The sequence below is a fragment of the Lupinus angustifolius genome, chromosome LG06 (assembly GCF_001865875.1).
Source record: "Lupinus angustifolius cultivar Tanjil chromosome LG06, LupAngTanjil_v1.0, whole genome shotgun sequence".
NCBI classification, from domain to species: Eukaryota; Viridiplantae; Streptophyta; class Magnoliopsida; order Fabales; family Fabaceae; genus Lupinus; species Lupinus angustifolius.
This window is the reverse complement of record NC_032014.1, coordinates 930,934-952,073: the sequence shown is the minus strand read 5'-3', so window position 1 is coordinate 952,073 and position 21,140 is coordinate 930,934. Positions and strand designations below refer to the sequence as shown.

General features: G+C 34.3%; 3 protein-coding genes across 3 annotated transcripts; 2 read left to right on the top strand and 1 right to left on the bottom strand.

Moving 5' to 3' along the window:
• Positions 1,962 to 6,560, bottom strand: LOC109348652 (probable disease resistance protein At5g66900). The gene is made up of 5 exons (XM_019589167.1): positions 5,717 to 6,560; positions 4,872 to 5,275; positions 4,194 to 4,561; positions 3,424 to 3,695; positions 1,962 to 3,024 (listed from the first exon to the last, which is right to left on the bottom strand). Exons 1-5 carry the CDS (start codon positions 6,339 to 6,341, stop codon positions 2,156 to 2,158), a joined length of 2,538 nt encoding a protein of 845 aa, XP_019444712.1. The 5' UTR covers positions 6,342 to 6,560; the 3' UTR covers positions 1,962 to 2,155.
• Positions 7,952 to 13,044, top strand: LOC109348651 (upstream activation factor subunit spp27-like). Its single transcript, XM_019589166.1, has 6 exons — positions 7,952 to 8,531; positions 9,892 to 10,009; positions 10,147 to 10,321; positions 10,764 to 10,820; positions 11,121 to 11,296; positions 12,563 to 13,044. The coding sequence occupies exons 1-6, from the start codon at positions 8,182 to 8,184 to the stop codon at positions 12,683 to 12,685; spliced, it is 999 nt and encodes a 332-aa protein (XP_019444711.1). The 5' UTR covers positions 7,952 to 8,181; the 3' UTR covers positions 12,686 to 13,044.
• LOC109348650 (protein misato homolog 1) lies at positions 14,339 to 21,013 on the top strand. The gene is made up of 9 exons (XM_019589165.1): positions 14,339 to 14,554; positions 14,661 to 14,762; positions 14,879 to 14,924; positions 15,683 to 15,758; positions 16,152 to 16,512; positions 17,316 to 17,565; positions 17,883 to 18,125; positions 18,209 to 18,328; positions 20,376 to 21,013. The coding sequence occupies exons 1-9, from the start codon at positions 14,354 to 14,356 to the stop codon at positions 20,819 to 20,821; spliced, it is 1,845 nt and encodes a 614-aa protein (XP_019444710.1). The 5' UTR covers positions 14,339 to 14,353; the 3' UTR covers positions 20,822 to 21,013.

Genomic DNA, 21,140 nt, shown 5'->3' with positions numbered 1-21,140 from the left:
TCTGGATATGTATTTTTTTTGTGGTTTAATGGTGGATGCTCACACCGAAGGTAATCATGTTTGAGTCAAGAATATCTATAGGTATGTGAGGGCTAATTCTTCTAGCGGATATTTTTTTCATCCACAGAACTTGAACCCAAGACCTTGTTTAAGGAGAATTAAGCATGTACCACTTGAACCAACACCCGTTGGTAGTTTCTAGATATGTATGCCATGCCATCCTTAATTTTATTGACTATTATTATCCATAGGCCACTTGGTACTGAACCTTGAAAAGATAATCAAACTAAAGGAAGCTCTAAACAGGTTTAATCCTATGCAATTATTAAATCAATCCTATTCATACTTTACATTTTTTACATCCCATCTGTCCCCTTTTTAATATGATTTTTGTTATTAAACATCACATACATATATGGATCCAGTTCAAGAGATACTATAAAATTTCAATCAATGGATGTTTTTTAATGTTGGAGGCCATGTTCCCTGTGTTATGTCAAGAGTTTCATTCATTTCAATTCAGTATCTGGGAATGGTATTCAGTGAAAACATAATTAGAGATATGCAGTAGAGAGTGAGGTTCAATATAATGATAAAGTTGTTTGTCTTGTGATCAATAGGTCATGAGTTCAAATTATGGAAATAATATATTCGCTTGTAAAGATAAGACTACGTACATTTATACATCCCGTATTCCACTAGGTGGGGTTGCCAATCAATATTAGAGAGGTCTAGTGCTGGAAGCTTTCCTTGGATATGGTTGGAAACTTGAAATGAAGATCAAGGATAAAACAAGTTGGACTTATTATACTGCTCTTTAATCAAGCTATAGTAGTGACAGGGGCATGAGTGTAGAGGAAATAATCTAATTTTGCCTTCATTCTTCAACTTCTGAGAAAAGTAAAATTTGAGTACCTTGTGTTCAATGCACTTAAATTTACAATAACATAAAAGTTTGGTCATACACTCTCAACAAGGATACTCCAAGAGCCTACTATCTAACTATGGGTACATATCTTATGAGATTTCAAAGATTAATGCAGATTGAGTTACCCTCATAATGGTAAGATACTTACATGAACAAATTTCAGCAAGAATTCAAGTCGCTATAGAGTGTATAGCTTCGAGAACGAACTCCATGAAGCCAACTTAAGCTAATATCCACTTTAGGCATTTCTATCTTCAAATTAGGAATGGTAGGGAAATGTTCCCATAAGGAAGCTCTTTCTTCATCACAGATCACATATAATTCATGCTTTAAATGCTTGAAGTTCATCACCGAGTATGGTAATTCGTTCAGTCCTGAGCAACCTTTCAAGTAAAGCTTCTCAAGGTTATGCAAGTCACCAATGTCTTTCGGTAATTTGTCGAGGCTTATGCAATCAGATATGTCAAGACAACGTAGCGTATGAAGACCTCCTACATATTCTGGCATCTCTTGTAAATCAGAACATGAACTAAGCCTTAACACTTCCAAATTTTTCAGCTTTGCAAATTCTTGTGTTTCTGGCAGTGCATAAAGTTTATGACAGTTAGTGATGCTGAGCTTCTTCAAGGAGGAAATACAGATTCCATCAGGATTTCAATTCAGTATCTGGGAATGGTATTCAGTGAAAACATAATTAGAGATATGCAGTAGAGAGTGAGGTTCAATATAATGATAAAGTTGTTTGTCTTGTGATCAATAGGTCATGAGTTCAAATTATGGAAATAATATATTCGCTTGTAAAGATAAGACTACGTACATTTATACATCCCGTATTCCACTAGGTGGGGTTGCCAATCAATATTAGAGAGGTCTAGTGCTGGAAGCTTTCCTTGGATATGGTTGGAAACTTGAAATGAAGATCAAGGATAAAACAAGTTGGACTTATTATACTGCTCTTTAATCAAGCTATAGTAGTGACAGGGGCATGAGTGTAGAGGAAATAATCTAATTTTGCCTTCATTCTTCAACTTCTGAGAAAAGTAAAATTTGAGTACCTTGTGTTCAATGCACTTAAATTTACAATAACATAAAAGTTTGGTCATACACTCTCAACAAGGATACTCCAAGAGCCTACTATCTAACTATGGGTACATATCTTATGAGATTTCAAAGATTAATGCAGATTGAGTTACCCTCATAATGGTAAGATACTTACATGAACAAATTTCAGCAAGAATTCAAGTCGCTATAGAGTGTATAGCTTCGAGAACGAACTCCATGAAGCCAACTTAAGCTAATATCCACTTTAGGCATTTCTATCTTCAAATTAGGAATGGTAGGGAAATGTTCCCATAAGGAAGCTCTTTCTTCATCACAGATCACATATAATTCATGCTTTAAATGCTTGAAGTTCATCACCGAGTATGGTAATTCGTTCAGTCCTGAGCAACCTTTCAAGTAAAGCTTCTCAAGGTTATGCAAGTCACCAATGTCTTTCGGTAATTTGTCGAGGCTTATGCAATCAGATATGTCAAGACAACGTAGCGTATGAAGACCTCCTACATATTCTGGCATCTCTTGTAAATCAGAACATGAACTAAGCCTTAACACTTCCAAATTTTTCAGCTTTGCAAATTCTTGTGTTTCTGGCAGTGCATAAAGTTTATGACAGTTAGTGATGCTGAGCTTCTTCAAGGAGGAAATACAGATTCCATCAGGCAATTTTACAAGATCATTGCAATAGTCAATGCTCAACTCTACTAGTTTTGGCATAATATTTTGGATAGAACAACTTTCAAAAGCTTGGCTTGTATTACACATGTGAAGGGATAATTTTCTCAGGTTCTTCAATATACATAGGGAAGGAACTGAAACCTTTTCCAATCTGATTCTTTTCAAGTTAGATAAAGCAGCGAGCAGCTCAATCTTTTTTATTTCAGAACGATGGAAACCATAATTTGTGAGTATCAGAGCTTTGAGTTTACTCATTTTCTGTGTAAACTCAGGTAAGGTGTACTGGCTAGAGCTAAGATTTAAAACCAGAGCCTCAGCTTCATCAGGTTGCATGTCACACCAATCTGAAGTGAAATTTTCATCTGCAAAAGCATTATACATTGCATCAGGAACGGAAGATGATGCATAATTTTCGAAGCAGCATGGACATCGGTAAGTATCGTTACTACTTACTAGTATGTATTGGTATAGAGGAGCTTAACTTAAAAGGAAGTGAAATAGTAATTTGTTTCATTTAATAGAAAGAAAACAAATAACTCACCAACAAAAGTTGGTATTTTACAAGACTCAATGACTTTTATTTGAGTGATACCAAGTAACTACTTATCCTAAGTGTGTGTTGGGTAAGGATCCATGTGTAGCTAATAGGTTTTAACACCAAGTATGTTTGTATGAACTCAGTGGGAAACACTAGAGTACAGATAACGCATGCATCATAGATGATTTGTGTGTGCATATATAATTTAGACAGAGAAACAAACCAGTTGATATAGACAATATGCGAGCAGCTACATTTGGTTGTTTCTGTTGTGTCAAGATTCTTGGTAAGTATGAAAACACGCGGCCAAAGATCCTTTGCTGATTCTGTCCTACCCACCATGCAGGACGATTATCTCCATTTAAGTCAATAATCAGTCTTTTTCTCTCTTCAAATTGTTCTTGGTTACTTTGATGGATTGCTAGCTCTCTTAGGAGATCATGCAGCACCACAAAGTGGTTATTGTAGTACAAGTCTGCATCCTTTCCAACTTTCCTGATCAAAGTTACCAAGAGGAACAACTATTAACTAACTCTATTTGGCAGATTAATTCCTTTAATAGAACAACCTTTGTTTCATAATGACAAGCAGAAAGTGATAGATATCCATGCTATTGAATCATTCTTTATTTCTTGATTTATAGATTTTCAAATCCAGCAAGGAATGCATTTAAAGTTTCATCCTCCTTAAAGTGATTTTAAATCCCTAATTTACGAAAATATAAACTCATACAAAACAAAAATAAAGTCTTTTCCCACAAGGCAGGGTTGACTACATGGAACAAATTATGGCTATAAACAAACCACTCAAATCCAAGTCTTTCATAATGGTATCTAAACTTTGCAGACATGTTTAAATTCACTTAACTAAACTATATTGCCAAAAGCATGCATATAAATTTAACTGATTTGAACTCATATTATATATCATATGAGAAAATAGTATCATGAAATGGCCAAGAAGGAGAAACTAAAAACAGGGGATGCAGTGTACCTTGTAACTATGAGATTAATCAAATTCTTGGTGGTTAAATCAAGGACAACGGTCATTGCATTCACACCATCCTCATCCAGGTTATACAGTTCTGCCCACATATCAATGAGGGCAGAAACAGGGATCCTTCGGTCTTCAGGAAATAGCCCTAGATCCATGAAGCACTCCTTCTGATTGATAGAGAACCTATCCTCCAATATATCTAAACTTTGTTGGAGTTGATAAAGCAAGTTGGTATCACTCGAGTCCAGGATGGACTGAATTTGCAACCGTTCTTTCATATTTTGCCATACCTCAAATGGCTGCTTACAAAGTGATCCACCGATGACTTCAAGCGCCAGTGGTGAACCCTTACAACCTTTCACTATCTGCATTTCAGTGCAACAAAGATAAATCAGTAAATAAGATAAAGGGATTGTATAACTGGTTGCAAGTATTTTGTTCATTGATGTCATTTTATTTGCCAATGCAGAAGAGTTAACATGACAACAAACACGTAATTTTGTTTGTCACATCTAATCATGTCTTATTGGTTGTAAGTGACTTTGGAAAGAATCATAAGTCTCATACATAGGCACTTATACCTTTTCTAATAACTACTTATTAACTATTGATAAAGAAATAATAAAGAGATGTGTTAAACAAATGATAAGATGAAGGTTCTGGAAGATAATGGACCTCATGGACAAGTTTATTGTCTGGAATGTATGAGCTGCTGCCATTCAGTTGAGCAAAGTGATGGAAAAGGGATACTGCATCATCATGACCAACTGGTTCCAATTGGCATGGTGTGCCAAATCTTCTGAATGCAACCCTTGAAGTCACCAAAATTTTATAGTCTGACATCTGGAATTTAAACTTCTCAATAAGGGTTTCTGACTTGGGCCAAACATCATCCAGGACCAACAATATTGGATTTTTCCCAATATGTCTCAACAACATTCCCAGTTGGTTTGTTGCATCTTCATCACTTAGAAAATCAGGCACCCGGCATCCACAGTATTCGAATAGTGTCTGCACAATGGTCTTCAAGTTTGGTGTTTTTGAGACAGTAACAAAGAAGATATTTCCTCCAAACTTACCTAATAAAACCAAAATAGCATTCTGAGCTAAAGAGCTTCTGAAGTTTGGTACTATTCCACAATGCATACCATGTATGAGGTGGTAGTCATTTCACTAAACTAGGAGACTAGAAATTTGTGTTCATGTTTATTATATCATAACAGAAATGTATATGCAAGAAGTTTGACTTGAGTTCCAATCTAAAAAGGGGGGTTGTTGGCCAAGAAATTAATCACACAAGGATTGAAGGAGTCTATGACATTCTTTCACTGCAAAACTGTCTATACTATCTAACATAATGTTATATCTAAGTAGAAAACTTAGATGTTTTATGAGCCAATTCTTCTCCTATATCTAATTTCCCTTGTCAAAAAAAGAAAAACAAAACAGATCTTCTTAGGGTGTTAGCCAAGTGAGGAAATGAAAATAAGAGAGAACATTAATAGCAAGAGTTGTTTTACCTTTGATTTGTGGATCCCAACAAAGCTTCTTAGCCAGTGTGCTTTTCCCAGATCCTGCCAAACCAGTCAACACATTAACAGATACACCATCCTTAAGCAACTCAACCTTCAACTTCTTCAAAGGTTCATCCATTCCCATACACTGTGGTTCCACTGGAGCCCCACTTATACCCCTTATCTGGTATCCATTACACTGCCCAATATTCTTATTAAGAATCTCAAGAATCTTTGCCACATTGGCCATAACCTCCATCAAGTTCCTTGCAATCTGAGCCTGCACGTTAACAGATAAGTGCCTCTTGAGAGACTCATCTTTGGACTTGAGTTTTCCCTGGTAATAAGGGAAAGAAAATATTTTCCAGAGACCAAATTTGGAGCACTTTTTTGCAAGCTCTTCACCAGCTTGTATTTCACGTTCAAGCCTATCTATCTCTTCTATAGGGCGATCCAACTGCTGATTGTAATGTTTCATTTCTTGCACCAATGGAGCCAAAGAGTTCAAAGTATCTATGTTGGTTTCAAGAGTTGGCTTGAACTCTCGACCCTTCTTGATGGTTTCTATAGCAGCTTTCAACACTTCTCCCAACACTGCTCCAACAGCACCTCCACTTAACAGATCTGCCATAACTTCAACAACTTCGAAACCTGATTCAACTCTACTTGGAATTGAAGCCCAGGTAATGAAAGTTACAACTTTCTGATAAATGTTTTTGTATCACCAAATAAGAACTGTAATATATAATAGCAAGATGCTACTGAAGAGTGATGATCATCAAAAACAAATATTTTGTTGACATAGTCTATCCGTAATATTTTATCAATCTAGTTTTTACTGCAATAGCGTGGACATGAAGTATTGTTGGACAATTCCGTAAACAAAAGCAAACAAAAAAAACATTACTCACACCCCCTCTCTCTATACCATGATGAGTGGTCACTATATGTGTTATGAGATTGTGATTGGTTACGAAATGTACTTAAGTTGAAATTTAATTATTAAATATTTTTTGACCATTCATAACTTATGGCATATAGAGTGACACAAACTATGGAATATAATATGTGCACCCTATATAAAGATGCTTCATCCCTCTGAGTGTGAACTGATTTTTGGTGGTTGATAGAATTGTGAAATATAATTCGTTGACTCCAAGGATGTATGTTTTGTTTGGTGCTTAATTGCATTTTTATCTATCGCCTTTTATAGTAATTTTCCTTTTTTATAACTATCTTACTTAGTCACAGAAGTTGATTATGGAGCTTGAATACTATCATTTAGCTTCCAACTGGAAAAAAGTCTGTTATAATATCCATAATAATAGTGAGTGACAAATGTCATAAGGAACTGTGTCAAGTTGTGTCAGTTCATATATGTTAAAAATATAATTGATCAGAAAAATATTTAATAATTAAAATTTTAATTGAAATAATTTTTTTAATTAATAAGAATCAATGATACATGAAGTGATTTAAAATAAGATATATTAAAATGTGACTTGGATGCTAGATGGTAATTCATACTGTTTCGTGACTTAACTAACTAATTCGTAAGCTTAACCGCGTTAGCCGCCTTGTTTGACCGGTAAATTTACCGTGTGAAGTCAAAGTATTGAACCATATGGCCATATATAATGCGATTTATGTTGGAGTTATAATAATCTTATAAGGGGATTAGTAAATTATTTTATTTATATACCATCTTTATATGTTGAAGATTGAACATAATATAGAGAAGAGTTCTAGAGGCTACTAGAAAGATGCGGTTGTTTCATATGATCGATATCACTTTGCATGTGGTTTTCGTTATTTCTTCATTTATTCCATCCTTGTATTTTTGCTTCCTACAAAAAATAGAGTAAGTAGAGTTTAAGTTAAATAAGAGTAATATGCTTATAAATATTTTTTTAAATTAAATATTAAACTCAAGATATATCTTTTAAACAATTAGCTTATAAATATTTTTTGTCTATAATTATTAATTACATTTCTAAAGCAAACATTAATAATAAAAATGCATTTTGTCGATATTTTATATGAGAATGTGGGCTAAAGAAACTGGCCCATTAAACACGATCCTTTAACGTGTCCATTTTCACGTGATAGCACGTCTATTTCCACACGTGAGTAGACGATGAAAGCCCAACTTTATGCACGTGACAGTCCAAAATGTAGGTTATCCAAATATAAGGTTCAGTTTCTTTCCATTTAAAACGCACGACAGACAGAGTCATAGAGAACACACAAGACCAAGGGCAAAGAAAAGAAAACACACAATCGCACGTGCGGCGCTCGTAACCGCACCCTCCTTATTATTCCTCAACGAGAAACGAGCGAGAGAAAGAGTGAGAAGTATTTTTTGTTTATTTACATTTGTGTCCTCTCCCCAAATTCCCCCTCTTTCTCTTCTTTCTGTGCTGAGAAGACTGAGTCACATAACTCGTTTCATTCTTTGCATTTATTTCAAAATGGTATCTGAATCGGAACTTATCGGTCGCCTCCGTGAGTTCCTCCGCAGCTCCGACCTCAACACCACCACCACTACCACCGTCCGCCGCCAGTTGGAAAGCGATTTCGGAATCGATTTGTCTGATAGAAAGGCATTTATTCGGGAACAGGTTGACTTGTTTCTCCAGACCGAACACCAACAACAACAAGAAGAAGAAGAGGAAGAAGGAGAAGAAGCGTTTAAATCCGAACAAAGCCAAGGCTCTAATTCCAAGGTAGAAGAGAATGATGATGATGATGATGATGATGAAGAAGACAAACCGAATCATTCTAGGAATGGGAAGAAGAAGAAGAAGAAGAATAAAGAACGGTTAGTTACTTTCTGCTTATTCTTGGTTTCTTTCCGTTAATGAATTAAAATTAAAGAAATTGCGTTGTTTTCAAATTGCATGTGCGCTTAAATCAATCTTTTCTCTTTTAACTGACAGTTATAATCATCGGTAATTTATATAAACTTCTGATAATGATAATAATAATAACTCAAGAACATGACTTTTGGCTATTTTTGATTAATCGGGGGTCCACTTGGAAACTACGCTTTCTTGTTCTCTATTGGTTGTTTTCTAAAATTGTGTGCTTTTCAAGTTAGTGACAAGGTTACTTGCCTTGCAGGTTTACATTAACATAAAGTGTTCTGTTTTAACTTTAACTCATGCACGCATGTGCATCTTCTTAATCTTATTCTTTGCTTTGCCCAACAATAAAACCTTGCTATGCTTTCTTGTACGGCAAAGTCAATCACAGATGAAAGGTTTAATTTTTTTGGTTTTTCTCTGTTAAGTGATTTTTTCTCTGATGTGAGTGTTTGACTTGTTTCCGTGGATGTAGACAGTCTGGTGAACAACAGTAGTAAAATGCTAATACTTGTAAACTTGAATGGTTGACTGCAAGAGAATCGCTCAAGAGTTGGCCCTTTTTTAAGTTAGAGAACCTCCAAGATAAAACTCCCTCCCTGCTTCAAACAATAAACTAACGAAAACATGTAAAACCTTTTTCTATATTTATCGTTATATTTATATATATGCTGATCTCCTGAAATTTCGTGAATCAAACATAATCTTGAAGATGTGCCAACTTTGTCCAGATCATTGGCCTAATTGGTTGAGTCCAATAATATAAGATATATTGACTAAAACTGCAGGTTGATTCAATGACATAAAAGTTTTCTCAAATGCAAGTGTTAAGATTTTGATTCTTCTTGTGATGCCACATATTTGTAAATGTACTTAAGCACGAGTGAGAGAAGGGGATGGGGAGAGGGGGAGAAACCTATCATGCAACAACAATCAGAGAGAGCATAATGCTCCATCATAAATCATGCTCATTGACAAAGCATTGATTTCTTGGTCTCACCCTGCTTCTAGAATTGCCTACGATTTAATGAATTTGTTTTTCACAAAGGTTGCAGTTTCAGTGTTGCAGATATCCAACTTAATCAATAAGTTTTTCTTTATAGCTAGCCAACATGCATGAAACCAATAGACATAAGGGATTTTTTTGTTTTGTGAACACCGGTTGAAACTTTGACAACAAATGATTTGTGAGAAAAACTTTTATTTTTATATGCCTTTGTATGTGAGAATCGGGATTAGAATAGGTACCTAGTTGTAAATATTTTCCATTGGAGGAAACCCTTGTTTTATAACTGCTGTTTTTATCTTGTGCTTCAGATCTAACAAATTAGGTGATGAGGTAGTAAAGAAAAGAAGTGGTGGTTTTTGCAAATTGTGTAGCCTGTCCCCGCAACTTCAGGAACTCATGGGAGCACCAGAAATGGCCAGGACAGAGGTATACTTTCTTTTTCTTTCTTTTTTATGGGGTAAAAAATGGTAGTAAGGAGATGCCTATAATTTCTTTAAAAATGAGTGAGTATATGATCTTTTGTTTCTGTCCTTATAGCATGGTTTTTATAATGTTGGCCTTAGGTCGTGAAGCAATTATGGGCCTATATTAGGGAGAAAGATTTGCAAGACCCAGAGAATAGACGAAATATCATTTGTGATGAACCACTGCGTGCCATTTTTGGTGTCAAATCCATTAACATGTTCCAAATGAATAAAGCATTATCAAAGCACATCTGGCCATTGGATTCAGATGATGGTATGCTTCTGCAGCTTCACTCTTACTAATTTGTATGTTATTTCCACATAAGATGTTGGGTATTATTCGTAAGTTATTTTTCACTGTATGTCAGACAAGGTAACCCTTTTTAAAATACTATTACAATCTTGTTGTGATTAAAGGGGTTCAAATTCATCGAAATTGTGAAGTTTTATCTGAGGCTTTCTTGTCGAAGTATCTTTTTGGGGCCCCTTATTAAGCATGATAAAATTATATTACTGCTTTGTGTACTGGACCCCTTTGCATGTTCTTGCATTATTAGGAAAGGAGTTCCACTGATTTATAATATATTTTGTCATTCCACTGAATGTTAACTTTTTCTTCATGACACTGCAGACTTGAGCTTCTCTGCTCTATTCTTCTAGTAAACTTTTTCTAGATAATTTAGAGAATATTGTTTAAACTTCGTCTCTTGATATAGTTGTCCAGGTGAAGGCAGAACCAAAAGAAAAGCAGAAAAAACAAGAGAGAGAAGAAGGTATGGTTAATGAATTTGGTTAATAGTCTACTTGATCAGAGTCCCTTCCTAACCAAATTATAAATTCTTGCTCCTGCCGATTTTTATCCTGCTTTACTTTTGTTCCTTTTATTTTATGTATGTGCACATGTTTATATCAGAAATCATTTTATGCAACTAGAGAGACTCCCTTTTTTGGGGACAGGGGGATTTATGGTATACGGAATACTTTTTCTATACTTGTTCATGCAACTTTTACCAATTACTATAGTTTTTTTCTTAGATCATGTCCTCTGCATTCTTAACCTACTTTTATGACAGATTCGGATGAGCCAAAAAGAAAGGAAAAACGACAGAAGGGAGGGAAGTCAGGTTTTCTTGCTCCTCTTAAGCTATCTGATGCCCTTGCTAACTTCCTTGGTACTGGAGAAAGTGAGTTAACAAGAGCTGAGGTCATAAAAAAAATGTGGGATTACATAAAAGGAAACAACCTTCAGGTGTGTAACTTCTCTCAATAGTCCTCCAGCCATATATATGTATTGCCTCAAATAAAGTTGTAATTGTCTCTCCTCGATAATGAAAATGCCATGTGAAAAGCATGAAAAGTCATATTCAAATTATCTGACATATTGCCATTGAAGGTTGGTCTAGTTGGTAAGGAATAGGGTCATTGCCCACAAGGCCGTGAGTTCAAATTTTGCTGCCAGCACGTGCACCCTCGTTGGTGGGTAATTTGTAAGTACCTTTGCAACCACTCCTAGAGCCTTCACGCCTACCCTGGCCCTGATGAGACCCTCCAAACCCAATTCACTAAAACTTTACTATATAAATAAGTATCAGACATATTATCATGGTAAAATAATATTACATTAATATAGCTATTTCAAGATGACTAGATCCCGTCCTCATGTAATGCGAAAGTTGACTCAAGATGCACTTCTGTGTTTCAATTTTGCTGGAAACCCAACCATATCCCATCCATAAAGTCTCTAACTTCCCTAAACCAAGTCCATTAGCACTCTGACTTAACCAGAAGCCTGTCAACTCTCCTCAACCAAGTCAACTGGCGCTATCTAACTTCATTTGGCCTTCAACTCCTTTGTTTATGTTTTTAAGTAAACATCCTCATTATTGTTACATCCCTCTTAGGAGTGTATCGTGTCAAGCAGCATAAAATACACTCCCATAGTGTGAAGAAAGTACTAGAATTTGATAATTTATTCAATGAATGCACTCATTTAGAGAGAAGGTGGGAGGAGGGAAGACGAAATTTAATTTTCACCCATTTCCCCTCAACTCTTTCCGTTTTTACACAAGAGACCACAAGTTGTTCAATAAATCTCTTGATTTGGAATCACGAGGTGAATAGATGTCACAGATGGTGAATAGATTTGTTACCTATGTCACTCTATTTTTGTTTGGCGGTAGTTGTCAAATAAAAATTATTCAATCGTACCTTTCAAGTTTTTATGTTACCTATGTCACTCTATTTTTGTTTGGGGCAATGCTTTATTTTCCTATTTTATGCCCCCATTATATGTAGTTATTATGGTTTTCTACTTTCAGTTTTAACTATAACTTCAACTCTATTTGTTGATCTATCTATCCAGTACCACCCGGAGGGAAAAGGTTTTGATTTTCTGTTGCTGTTTAAATTTTTAAGGCTGGCTGCAATTCAATTGAGTTATTTATTGTGTATAACCTGAACTTTGCATGGCTTTATGACTATAACACTAGTTAAATTTCTGATTGATTTTATGAAGGATCCATCGGACAAGAGGAAAATATTATGTGACGAAAAGCTGAAAGAACTCTTTGATGTGGACACCTTCAATGGCTTCACTGTTACAAAACTGTTAGCTCCTCATTTTATAAAGACATCATAGCACTGAGTTGCTTGTGCTCTGTTGTTGGGTCAAGCATGGGAAATTGAGGAATTTTGTCTATCAAAGTAGTTTTTGAAGGTGGTCTTCTTTATGTATCTTTTGGGCATGTTCGGCCAACGAGGGAAATAGATAGTAAAATAACAGATTTTCAGTAATTTTTCTCTAAGAATTAAATGTTACAAGACTTTTTTTTTTTAATATTTTACACTTGGCTATTGGTAATTTTGTATATGTCTAGCTCCTGAAGCTGCAAGGATGACTCTGACTTCGTATTCAGACAGTGACTGGTGTAGGAACTTGGAGGAAATGTACACTGGAATTAACTTTATTTATTTCCTGTTTCTCAGTTTTGTGTCCAAGAATGGTGATTCTCAGTTTTATTCTTGCATTAGTAAAAGTTTCAACCAGTACGGTACGGTTTGATAACCGGTACGGTTTGATAACCGGTACGGTTTGATAACCGGTACGGTGTTAATAACATTGTACAATTGTCCTGACTGAAAGATCCCCAAGTCAATCTAGTCAGATGAGCCTTTTTTATTTTATTACCAACTTTAGCGTATTCCCATGTTATTAAATTTAACAAAAAAAAGTTTTGAGTAATTACCACTTTGAGTCCGTAATTTAGTAAATGTTTTCCATTCCTAATAAATTTAGATTATCATATAGTCTTTAACTTTTAAAATGTAGATTCATGTTACTCCATTTCTTATCTTCTATTTGTCAATGTTAATAGAATTGTTGACATGGCAATTCTATGATGGAAATTTTTATCAGCTTAGTAAATGACGATGTTTTGAATTTTAAAAACATTCATTTTAGTTGCTTGAGATTTCTATAAACATCATATTAGTCTGATTGGTAAACTAAATTTTGAACCATAAACTTCAAAAATCATTTTCATCTACACTATTTAAGCAATAATCAATTTGTCAAAATCAGTCAGCCACTCTTGGAAGTACTAAAGCCTTAAAAAAAATATAGTAAATTACACTGACACCTCCTGAGTTTTAGTGAAATTACACAAACTAATTCTCACTTTTTTATACGTACACAAACATTCCCTAATTTTATTCTTATATTTTCGTTACACTGACCACCACTGCATAAGTAACAAGTGTAATATTTTAAACAAAAAATGTGATAAACACAGTTAAGTTAAACAAAATATGATATATTGTGGAGACAAGTCCAAATAATATATGAGTCAATATTTCTTTATTATTTTTGGTTCGTTACACTATATTATATGAGCGATTTAAACAATATTTCTTTAGAATTGTTGATGTATTTTGTAATAAAAAATAATAAAGATACATTGATTTGTATATTATTTAGACTTGTCTACACTATATATCATATCATGTTTTGTTTAACTTAATTGTATTTATCACATTTTTTGTATAAAAGATTACACTTATTTCTTATACATGAGTGGTCAATGTAATGAAAGTATAAAAACTATGAGAGATTTGTATAGATATAAAAAAGTGAAGGGTGATTTGTGTATAATTTCATAAACTCAGGAGATGTCAGTATAATTTAATCAATATAGGCAAAAAGTATATCAACGAATTTGGGTTCTAAAATGAGAGTGAACCATATGTATCATGAAAAAATGTACATGACGAAGATTTGAACTTGGGCTCTTGAAAAAGAAAAAAAGTGATGCCCTTGGTGGAAAACATAATTGTTTGGATACAGAGTATTGAGTTGGGTTACGTGTCCACTCAACAATTCCTCTTCAGTTTTTTCCCACTCTCTAACCCTTTACGCCGTGTTTGGTTTGGAACAAATATGAAAGAACTTGTAACTATACAAGTTGGTGACTTTGCTAACTTCGTTGGCTCTCACTTCTGGAATTTTCAGGTTTCAACCATTTTTTTCCTTTATTATTTTTTTGTTGAATTTCAAGTGCTTTAAGTTTGTTCATTCTTAATTGTTGTTTAATACTTCATTCATCTTTAATTGTTAGGATGAGTTGCTTGGATTGGCTTCGGACCCTAATGCTGATTCGGTGTTCAAGAATCAGGATCTTAACATGGATGTGCTTTATCGCTCCGGTGAAACACATCAGGTGCAATTTTCTCTACTTCAACTTTGATTCAAATAGTTCTATTCATATGAAGTTGTTGATTACAATCATTGGATGCTCTATCTATTCTTACATCATTGTTGTTTGAATGTTTGCAGGGTATCCCTACATATACTCCTCGCCTAGTTTCAATAAATTTGAGAGGTGATTAATTTATGTATTTTTTAAATTAATAAACAAGGGTGTCAGTGTTGTTCCATCTTGCCCTGTTCATTATACCTATTTGTTGCAAGTGTTGTTTGTTATGTTAATGCCAATTTTTGATAAGGAAGGGTTCATTGTTAGTCTTAATTAAAGCTGAATTCTCAAAGACAATCCTGTATGTAATTATCTGTTAACTGTCAAGTTGGTTGTAAAATGGTAAACTGGATGACTCACTATAACATGGTCATGTTGTAAAGTCCATGACATTATGCATGTGTTTTGGTTCTTTTTGGCCATGTTTTTATTTATTATTTATATTAATACTTTCATTATTATTCTGTTTGATTTGTATTTATTTATTTCTTTTTTTTCTATATATATAGCTAATTTTTTAATCTGCTATGTGTTCGTTATTTTCCCGTGACGTTATCTGCTATCCTGTATATCAGATTTTGGGCATTCCGCGGTGGTCCATGATCTGATATCGATAACAGTTACATTGATGTAATTCCTATATATTCAAACTTTTTGTGTTACATGCTAGCCTTACTGCCCTTAAGTAGATGAAGAAAGTATAATACCTTACCTATGCAGTGTTTCCTTCTCGAATATCAGCTTTTATCTCAATCAATATCCTTGCATTTGCTTTGTTATCATCTTGCCCCTTGTATTGATCTTATCCTTATATATATATATATATATTCTTAGGATTTTTTATATCCATGTATTCTATTCTTAGGATTTTTTAATGTTTGCAGGATCCCTTGGATGTATGAGCTCACATGGTACATTGTATAAGGAGGATGCTCCCACGCCATCAGATATTCTCACATGGTAAGAGCTTTTAGTCTATGCTTTTGTAATAAGAATGGAAAGACGAAAAATCTTGGTAATTGTAGAAGGCTCTCTAACATGGATATTGTTGGGAATGTTGATTTCTGTCAAGTGAATCTTCTCTCTGAATTATTAGTATTAGCAAAATGACAGTGGTTTTGTAGCATTTGTTTTTGTAAATATTAGCAGTAAGAAGACGTCATATAAGGTCAGTTGTGAAAACGTGTAGCAGAGGGCAGACCTTTGCTACAGAAGCATGTAATAGGACTCATATTTTATCTTCGTTTGCTTACCCTTTTTATTTGGACATAAAATCTACTTCACCAATATTTGGCATGTCCTTCGGTTTAAGTTTATGTTCAAATGTGCTGAATGCCCATTGACAATGTGCAGGACTGGTGGGGTTTCCACCCAAGCCCATACACCTCACAATAAAAACTTGTTCCTCCAAAGACTTTATGAAGAGGAAAATTTAAGTACGGTAAATGAGAACAATGGTTCAAATAATGGCTCTCACTGTGAGTATCAGGATAAGGATATTATTGAAAGCCTAGAAAATGATGTACAGTTTTGGACAGACTACTCAAAAGTTCATTATCACCAGCGAAGTCTGTATGAATTGAGTGGAGTTTGGACCGATGTTGATGAATTTGACAATTACGGAAATGGGACGAACTCTTTTTCTTGGTCTTCGCAGGGGGAAGAAATTAGTGACAGTCTTCGATTTTTTGTTGAAGAGTGTGACCATATACAGGTAAGTATTACTAGTATATACTGCTTTTCATTTGTTCAGTGATTGTAGTTGGGTGTCAAGGATACTTCTCATGTATCTTTAATTTTAACCCTTGTCATGAAGCAATGAGCGGAACTGCGGAAGCATTTTTTGTAAGGTTTTACATATATAAGAATGCACTGTTTATGCCTTGAACATGGGAAAAGCTTATTTTTATTGAATTACTTATTTCAAGGTATATTCTTCTATGATGAACTCAATATTTTCGTAAACTCTGGAGTGGAGCACAGTAATTGTGATTCTGTAAAAAATGCTAACTTAACATCATAGTCTCACGATGCTACTTTATTACTAATCATCTAAAGCATTAATGGATATCATGCTTTTCTTTTTCAGTGTCATAAACACATAAATAAATGCACTGGTTATTCCCTTAACATGGGAAAAACATATTTTTGTTGAACTAATTTACTTATTCCAAGGTATATTCTTCTACGATGAACTTAATATTTCGTAAACTCTGGAATAGAGAATTACAGTATTTGTAATTCTGTAAAAAAATGCTAACTTAACACCATAGCCTCAAAATCCTGCTTTATGACTAATTATCTAAAGCGTTAATGGATATCCTGCTTTTCTTGTTCAGCGTTACAAACTTTGGTGTGAGTTGTTTAGATTGATGGTATTGTTGATGTCAAATTTCAAACATGTATTGTTTTGATCTTAGCCATACCTAAACAAATTTCAAATATGTCCATTAATTAGGTTCTAAACAAAACCATTATGGTTTGATGTGACTTAATACAAACTTTAAATTTTGACAGGGATTTCAATTTTTAGTCGACGACTCCGGAGGATTCTCTGCCGTGGCTGCTGAATTTTTAGAAAATATTGCTGATGAATATAAAAACACTCCTGTTTTGCTGTATACTGTCCGAGGTCCTAGGCCACGCTCAAGTCCTCAGAGCAGGAAGCGTACAATCTTAGGGGATCTTCATGATGCTGTATCATTTTCAAGGCTATCATCCTATTGTAAACTTATTGTACCAGTTGGTCTGCCCTCCTTAAGTAAAAGTAATTATCTCTGTAATGTGGAATTTATTATGTTAGACAACTCAGTAGTTAATATCCTTCTTTTGTAATAGGCAGGAAGTGTCGATGTTACACATGCTGATACTTACTAACATAAACGGCCAGATGTTATTGATGACATTGAATTGTGTTGTACTTTGGTCTAGTATTGATGCAATTTCCCTCACCAATGTCAAATGTAACGGTGTTGGCTCAATGATGCATAAATAATTGATTCCAATACTCTTAATTCAATTTTGCTCAACCTTTCTTTGATGTCTTTCAGAACTAAGCTTATTTTTTTCCATTTAATTTCATAGGTAAAGCTTCCAAGTTCCTCCGCATTGAAGATGAGAAGCATTACCACTCAAGTGCAGTTTATGCTGCTGCACTACACTCCATTAGTCTTCCTTTTCGAATGCTACCTGTTGGACCTACAACAGGTGCATGTTCTGTTTCTGGGGCTGTGGATGTTCATGGAGTTATACAAATGTTATCAGGGCAAGGAAGGCAGAATATAGTGTCGGTTCTGGACGTCGCCATGCCGGCACATGCTTTGAATGGTACATGTCAATAATTTTTCGAGTTAATCTTGATAAGAAATATATTTGATTGGTGATTCATTGGTCTTATTTTTGAAATTCAGGGGGACCAAATCAACTGTCTTTGTTAGAGAATTTGCAGCCACTAACCCCACAAGTAGCAGAGGATGTTGAAGATATGCAGGCGGTTGAATACATGACAGTCCATGGAGCTCTTGCACCAGGTATTGTCTATAGATGTGTATTAATTTTTCATCTCTTTTTTCTTGTCTTAGTCGTTTAAACTTACTCAAACAATATTCTATACTTCAATATTTTTGACCCATTCTAATAAGCATCATGGTTTTATTTATAATATAGTACTTTCTCTAGATCTCAACTCATCTTTAAATTCTTAGTGGGGAATATTCTGAAAACAAGAGATCTTAGGATATGTGTCTCGTGTGAATCATTGTGCGAAGCAATGTCTATGTCCAAAAGAAAAAATAAAAAAGATGTATAATACATGTTTTGTGAATTTGAGTAGAGCAAAAATATTTTAATGTAGGTTTGAACTGGAGACAAAAAGCAAATCCTGCCACGAATTTAATAATACCCTTGTTTTTCATCTTTCTTTTGAAGGGTCTAAAGGGATAAAATTAATGTGTAGTTTTTAGGTGCAAATGTGCAATAACAGTAAGTTATATTTGGTCCTTGGTGTTTGTGCTTTATGGATCTGCTGGTGGTATCCAAGTCAATGATTGAGATACTGACTTCTTGTTCTAATAGATTTTGGTAGTTTCTGATATTGCTTTGGTATTCACTTTTTATGTTATATAGGGTGAACTTTTTCATAACAGTAAGGTTGCTTGTCTTCTGACCTAAAGGTTATATTTTCAAATCCCGGAAGCAACCTCTTCTCACTAGTAGTGGCGGATCTTGAACCAAAGTTGAGGGGATGTTAATATTTGTAGTAAAAACCATCAAGTAACAATAAAATACAAAGAAATATATATAATCATATTAATAATATATGAGGAGAGATCCACCTATTCCAACTCCTCATCCTAGCCATCAATTTTAGGAAAATCCAATGGTTTGAATTAGTGAATAGATCTAAATCATTAGATATCCCTAGAATTGATGATTAGGATGAAGAGTAAGTTTGGAGTAAGTGGATCCCCACTCATAATATATTAATTCAAAATAACAACAATTAACAATAAAATATGCAAGGGAAAAATTATACCTTTCATTTATAGTGTCACTATACGTTCTTTTAAAAACTTAAAGTTATAAACGATTTAATGTTGCAACTAGTTTCAGTTAAAATCTATGATATAAAATCACCGAGTAACAATAAAATATAAATATATAATTTATCAAAGTTTCAAAATAAAATATTATTCCAAAATAACATTAATAATAAATTATGTAAAAGAAAGAACACACATTCATTAAAGTTTTGCTCTTGGTAATGTTAAAAACCTAAACTAGTCCATGATTGAATCAAATATAAAAGTTTCAACTATTAATCTTTTTCAATAAATCAACTATTAATCTTTTTCAATAAAGTCACCATATAATATCTTTTCAGTTTTTACCAAATTTCACACAAGTAGTTGTGTGATTCTTCAAACCTGAATGGTTAAGTCTTGTTGAAATCAAGAATAAAATGTTAAATTTAATATCTCCAACTATTTTTCTCTTGGTAGCTCATTGAATTCCATAGGATTGAATTTTTGGATCACTATCAAAGTATGAAGTGTTATTTTCACAACCAACTTGTAACAAATTTTAGTTCTTCGTTGATTTTTGAATGAGTTTTTTTGTTGTTGATAAGTTGCTAAATATGTAATGATAAAATGAAAAGTAAGTGATAGATAGAGATTAATTTATTGTTAAAGAAGTTTAAGGGATGCAGGTGCTCCCACTTGCTCCCCCAATGATCAACTAATTCTTGTAAGGGTAAGGTTGTGTGTATCTACCCTAACTGGACTCCATTAGGTGGAAGCCTCGTACATTGTGCTGCCCTTTTTTTTATTCCTTTTTAGTTTCACATTTTCATTGTCATTTGAAGACAAGGTAATTTCACAGAAAATGTTTATAACCATTGGAATGATTAGAAACTTGATTTGCTTGAACTAGATGCTAACTTTTGCAAATTTGATGCTTAGTAGATTCTTCATAATCATGAATGTGTTAAGTGATCTACTTGAATTATCTACAATGGTCATTTTCCCTCTTCTGTTGCTTCTCTAAGTTCTGTCCTTCACTGTTGTGGTTCAATAGGAGGTCATCATGCTTCAGTTTCTGAAGTAAAGGATAAAGTTGATGCTGCTTTTCAACGTGCCAATACAAGGCCACTGTTCCGGCATCTGTCTGTTGCTCGGTCTCCCCTGCCTATTCCGTTGCCTTTTCCATCAATCTTTGGGAATCATGTTGGTCAGCATGGCGAATTTATTGGTAGCGAGATGACTAATTCTTCATCAAAAGGATCCATTGATGTCTATTCGATTCCAATGGCGGCTAGATTGCGTTCGAGCAGTGCTGTCTTACCACTACTAGAGAGTAAATTGCAGAATCTTCACCAGTTTGGAATTGCGCGAGGGGCAGCTGGGGCAGAGATACTTAGGAGTTGGGGCTTTGGAAAGGAAGAATTGGAGGAAATGGAAGAGATGTTGTCTAAAATGGTTTCCACACTGTGTCCTCCTCAATTTTCATCTGATTCAGATTAGAATTCATAAGCTGTTCTTGATTCTTAGAAACAAGTGGGGATGCATTGTAAGGTCTATGACTCAGGTGTGGCTATAGGACTTTTATCATATTTATATTTGTTATTTTTCACTTAGGCGATTAAAATATAGAGTGTGCCACTTATTCAAAATTTTACATCAAAATGTTGTGTAAATCAATGTGTTATTTTCTTACTCCGTTAACAAATATCTTAGCAGCATTTTGATCTGAAAAATATCCTACTAAAGGCACCATACCAAATAAAAAATACAGGCTTAATTACAGTACTGCAATGGAAATTGAAAAAAGAGAGTCCAATTT

Bases quoted from the DNA above. Each gene is read 5' to 3' on its own strand.
- LOC109348652 (XM_019589167.1), bottom strand. From the start codon at position 6,341: ATGGCAGATCTGTTAAGTGGAGGTGCTGTTGGAGCAGTGTTGGGAGAA. The intron at 4,562-4,871 runs GTCCATTATCTT...ACTGAAATGCAG, and splicing joins ACAATAAACTTGTCCATGAG to ATAGTGAAAGGTTGTAAGGG. The intron at 3,696-4,193 runs GTACACTGCATC...AACTTTGATCAG, and splicing joins ATTAATCTCATAGTTACAAG to GAAAGTTGGAAAGGATGCAG.
- LOC109348651 (XM_019589166.1), top strand. From the start codon at position 8,182: ATGGTATCTGAATCGGAACTTATCGGTCGCCTCCGTGAGTTCCTCCGC. The intron at 8,532-9,891 runs GTTAGTTACTTT...CTTGTGCTTCAG, and splicing joins AAGAAGAAGAATAAAGAACG to ATCTAACAAATTAGGTGATG. The intron at 10,322-10,763 runs GTATGCTTCTGC...CTCTTGATATAG, and splicing joins GCCATTGGATTCAGATGATG to TTGTCCAGGTGAAGGCAGAA.
- LOC109348650 (XM_019589165.1), top strand. From the start codon at position 14,354: ATGCCCTTGGTGGAAAACATAATTGTTTGGATACAGAGTATTGAGTTG. The intron at 14,763-14,878 runs GTGCAATTTTCT...GAATGTTTGCAG, and splicing joins GCTCCGGTGAAACACATCAG to GGTATCCCTACATATACTCC. The intron at 14,925-15,682 runs GTGATTAATTTA...TAATGTTTGCAG, and splicing joins AGTTTCAATAAATTTGAGAG to GATCCCTTGGATGTATGAGC.